This window comes from Lactuca sativa, chromosome 3, assembly GCF_002870075.4.
Source record: "Lactuca sativa cultivar Salinas chromosome 3, Lsat_Salinas_v11, whole genome shotgun sequence".
Classification (NCBI taxonomy): domain Eukaryota; kingdom Viridiplantae; phylum Streptophyta; class Magnoliopsida; order Asterales; family Asteraceae; genus Lactuca; species Lactuca sativa.
The window spans coordinates 23,725,001-23,729,445 of NC_056625.2; the positions used below are offsets into that span (position 1 = coordinate 23,725,001).

Genomic DNA, 4,445 nt, shown 5'->3' on the forward strand with positions numbered 1-4,445 from the left:
TATTTTCAAGAAAAGATTATGATAATATGAATTTTTCTTGACAATGTTTAAAATGAATGTAAGATGGAAAAAATGGCCTTTTGATCGGAGATCTTACATAAAAGAATCCTTGGAGGTGATTTTTTTTTTTTTTTTCTGAAGTTCCATTCCTTGAAGCTAGCTCCGCGGAATCAGTTCATTCCTCGGAGGTAGTTCCGCGGAATAGATCTTGAGTACTTTTTTTTAATCTTCTGATTTATTTACGATTTTGCCATTCCGCGGAGCTATATTGGATTCCATAGAGCCCTCTGAGCTTACCTCTGCGGAATCCATGTCTATACCCGGGAATCTAGTTTTTTATAACTATATTTTAAAATTGAACCCTAAAAAATGTCTATAGCCGGCATCAACAAAATAGGTAGACTAATTGTCATACAAAAATAAAATCCCAATACTAGTATAAATAATCGAGAACAAACCATTCGCTTCAGCACGTCAGTACTGTACTGAGTTGCTTTGATGTTCTTGTTTACTGATCCCATATACTAATCTCACAATGTTCTTATTTTCTTGTGACTCGATAACTCCTTGCAGCATTTAAAAAATACTTGTTACTCAACATAATTCAATTCCACAAGAATCTAATCTAACACTTGATCTTGTATAAATACCAAATTTTAAAAAATATTCGAAATTAACACTTTTAAACAACACATGTACTATAAATGCCATACACATATAGATTCCAAATATTAGTACAAATAAGCATAATATCGGTAATAGGAAAAAGCAAACTAATCATTTATAACATATACTTGGTAATTACATGCATCCCGAAGGATCTATGCGTCCATCCTTCCTCTCTTCAACTTGGCAACTCTTACCACAACTTCAACATGTATCAAGTCAATGGTTTTCTCAACAAACATGAAAAGCTTCCTTCTCCACTGCTCCTTAAAGAAAAAAAATACAATAATACCCCAAAATACTGTTGCAAAACCACACACTATGTCCAAGTAAAATAACCATACATTTGTATTGATGGATCTTCGTGGGCTCAACAGTTGTTGGGCCTTGATGATTTGAGCAACTCTTTGGCAATGGAGGTCCACATAGATCTTTGTTCCCATCATATATGGATGGATCAATAAGAGTCTGCAGTTGACTTCCTGTAGGAACTCGTCCTGAAAAATTATTGTGTGACAGATTCAAATGGCTCAAAAAGTTCAAACCTGCCATGCTTGAAGGGATCATTCCTATCAACTCGTTGTTGGAGAAATCCAGAGATTCTAAGTTCTTCATGTTTCCAATGTTGCCTGGAATACTGCCTCTGAGATGATTATTAGACAAATTGAGACCCATCAATGTACAAAGTGCAGTTAGCTCAAGCGGTATTTCTCCGACAAGTTTATTGCTTGAAAGATCCATGTTATAAACTAATTCCCAATTTGTTGTATATTCAAGATCAGCACCTTTCATGGCTTGAATTACATTCTCATCATAATCGATACTTCCAGAATACCAAGGTAATGGGTTGATTTCAACCATGGCACTCAACTCTCCTAAACAACGAGGGATAGTACCCGTTAAATTGTTGTGTGAAACATCCAAAATTCGAAGATTTGAAGATATGCATAAAGATTCAGGAATTCTACCGGTGAAGTTATTTCTACGTAACCTTAAAACCATCAATGACGTAAGGTTTTCTCCTATCCACTTGGGTATATTCCCAGTGAATCTATTATCACCCAAATCTAAAACATTTAAACATCGTAAATTCCCCAATTCTAGAGGAAGTTCACCTGTAAAGTTGTTGTCATTCAAGTTTAACCGGCATAACGATGTAAGGGCTACAGAGCTCGGAATGACACCAGACAGCTGATTTGAGCTAAATATCATTGTAGCCAAAGTTTTCAAATTCTCAAGGCACTTCGGAATTCTCCCAGTTAACCTATTTTTCGAAAGATCAAGAAATTGCAAATTTGTCCTTCTGCACAATGACCTTGGAATCGACTCACTGAAAAGGTTATCTTCTAGAAATAATACACGAGAAATTCCTCCACTAGGAAGGTTTGTCAAAGGTCCACTAAGTTTGTTGTGAGAAAGATCTAAGAAAGAAATGTTCATCTTCTATAGCCAGGTGGGGAGAGGTCCCGAAATTGTAGCATTGGACAACACTAACAGCTCAAGTTTCCTTTGATTTTGAAGCCATTGCGGAAATCCACTTCCGATATTGCAAGAACTGAGTTCAAGACTTTCTAATTGGAATGGAGGGACCCACTCACGTGAAACAATGAATTTCAATTTGTTAGAAGAAGCATACAACTCCTTCAACACCGCAAGGTTAGAAAAATGGGCTTCAGACAATACTCCTTGTAAAGAATTGTTAGCGATATCTAGAGAATGGAGTTTGGAAAGTTCCCCAATTGAAACCGGAATAGTCCCATTTAACAAATTTGAACCAACCAAAAATTTTCGTAATGAACCAAGTCTTCCTAAAGATGTTGGGATGGAGCCAGTTAACCAATTGAATTCTAGATCCAGATCTGTTAAGGTTGCTAACTTTCCAATGGATTCTGGAATTGAACCATTCAATTGATTAAAAGAAAGGTCAAGTTTGTGAAGTTTCCCAAGAAATGTTGGAATGAGACCTTTTATCTGGTTATAGGATAGATCTAATACTTCTAAAAACCTTAATCTTCCTAGAGATTCAGGGATTGGACTTGTCAATCTGCTATGTGATAGATCTATATCTATTAGATTTGACAATCTTCCAAATGCTTCTGGAATTGCACCATACAAACTCTCATGTAAATCCAATATCTCTCCAAAGCATATTGAGAACATTTTGATAAATTTTTTGGTGAGTCAATCATTTCTACATTAAAATGATTGTTTGAGGCACTCAGGACTTTCAGGTGACACTGTCTCCAGATTCCAACATGCTCGATCTGCTTAAACTCGTTAAACGAAAGATCGAGTTCTAGAAGGTTAGGTATTAGAGGAACCGATGAATTCAACGTGTTTCTTGAGAGGTCAAGGACTCTTAAGGAACTCATGTTTGTTAAAACTGATGGAAACATGCCTTGGATTGAATTGAAGCTAAGATCCAGATGTTGGATCTTAGAAAGTGCACTGAAATTATGATGAAAGGAAGATAGAAATGTCTTATCGAGCTCACAACTTGACAAATGAAGCTCTGATAAAGAAGGGATCAAGTTTAGCAAGTGTGCGAAGTTCCATGCATGTCAGACTAATATTGAAGTGTGAAATATCAAGGAACGCTAGGGATGTCATATTTTGAAAAAATCCAGGGAGTGGACCTTTGAAATAATTTTTGCTAAGATCCAGGTGTTTGATGTTGGGAAGTATTTTACTCGAATTAAGAAAAGGACGAACATCGGCATTGGAAAGTTGACAAGATGACAAACATAGTTCTTTCAACGAAGGAATCATGTAAAGCAACATGTCCCAGTTTTTTGTTCTACTAAGATCAAATGCACTCAAATCGAGATGCTCAAGTGACAAAAGACGAAAAGTCCATGCCACATCATCTGTCATCAGCCTATAGTTTGAACATAGATCAAGAACTTTTAAATTAGAAAGATTTCCAATGTGAGGAGTAACAAGACCACTAAAACCAGCATCAGAGAGATTGAGGTACCTCAGGTGTTTCAAAGATCCAATGAACTCAGGGATCCGACTTCCTCCAAATGAATTCGCACTTAAGTCCAAGTATTTGAGACGCCTCAACTCTGCCAATGAAGAGTTCACCTCATTACCAACCAAGTACTGGTAGCCTTGATCATCGTATGAATATGCTTTGTTTCCTCTAAGATTAAGGCTTTCGACTTCTCCAGTGACAACATCACACTGGATTCTTTCCCACCTGCAACAGTCATTGCCAACCCATGATGACAACATTTCATAGTCATCTTTGACATTGTGTTTGAACTTGAGAAGAGCAAGTTGCTCTTTCTTAGAGCAAACGACACTCATATTTCCAACACCCAAAAAAGTATATGTGGTTGCTGCCAAAAAAATACTTATTAAAATGAGATGGAGTCCCCAAACCCTCTGATTCCCCCATTATAAACCCTAGAATAGTTTAATACAGAAGAAAATCGAAGTGGAAAGATAGGTTCTAGTGATGAATTGATGGTTTTTTTAGTTAAGAAACTTGTTCATTTATAGAGCCATAAATGAACAGCAACATATAGCCATGCATGGAAGACTTGAAGTCAATAAAGATTTGTATCCACTAGTTACTTCTTGCGATGGAAGACTTGGCAAGTAACGGATAATCAATCAGTATCCACAAACATCCTCTTCTGGTCCCATACTATATATATTTCGTTTATGTGTTGTTTGGCTAAGTTTATTCTTCACGGCAAACTTAATGTAAATATCTTTGTCCACAAGTCTACTAATTATTGCAGCGACTTAAAATTCGATGGAATATATTT

General features: G+C 36.4%; 3 protein-coding genes across 3 annotated transcripts; all 3 read right to left on the minus strand.

Annotated features, from left to right (window-relative positions):
• Positions 1–608: 608 nt before the first annotated feature.
• On the minus strand, positions 609–2,106 carry LOC111907313 (receptor-like protein EIX2). The gene is made up of 2 exons (XM_042900012.1): positions 1,011–2,106; positions 609–926 (listed from the first exon to the last, which is right to left on the minus strand). Exons 1-2 carry the CDS (start codon positions 2,104–2,106, stop codon positions 898–900), a joined length of 1,125 nt encoding a protein of 374 aa, XP_042755946.1. The 3' UTR covers positions 609–897.
• LOC111907337 (receptor-like protein EIX2) lies at positions 674–3,978 on the minus strand. Its single transcript, XM_023903102.2, has 2 exons — positions 3,644–3,978; positions 674–3,544 (listed from the first exon to the last, which is right to left on the minus strand). Exons 1-2 carry the CDS (start codon positions 3,976–3,978, stop codon positions 3,157–3,159), a joined length of 723 nt encoding a protein of 240 aa, XP_023758870.1. The 3' UTR covers positions 674–3,156.
• On the minus strand, positions 2,110–2,826 carry LOC111907312 (receptor-like protein EIX1). Its single transcript, XM_023903081.1, has one exon. The coding sequence runs from the start codon at positions 2,824–2,826 to the stop codon at positions 2,110–2,112; it is 717 nt and encodes a 238-aa protein (XP_023758849.1).
• Positions 3,979–4,445: the final 467 nt, after the last annotated feature.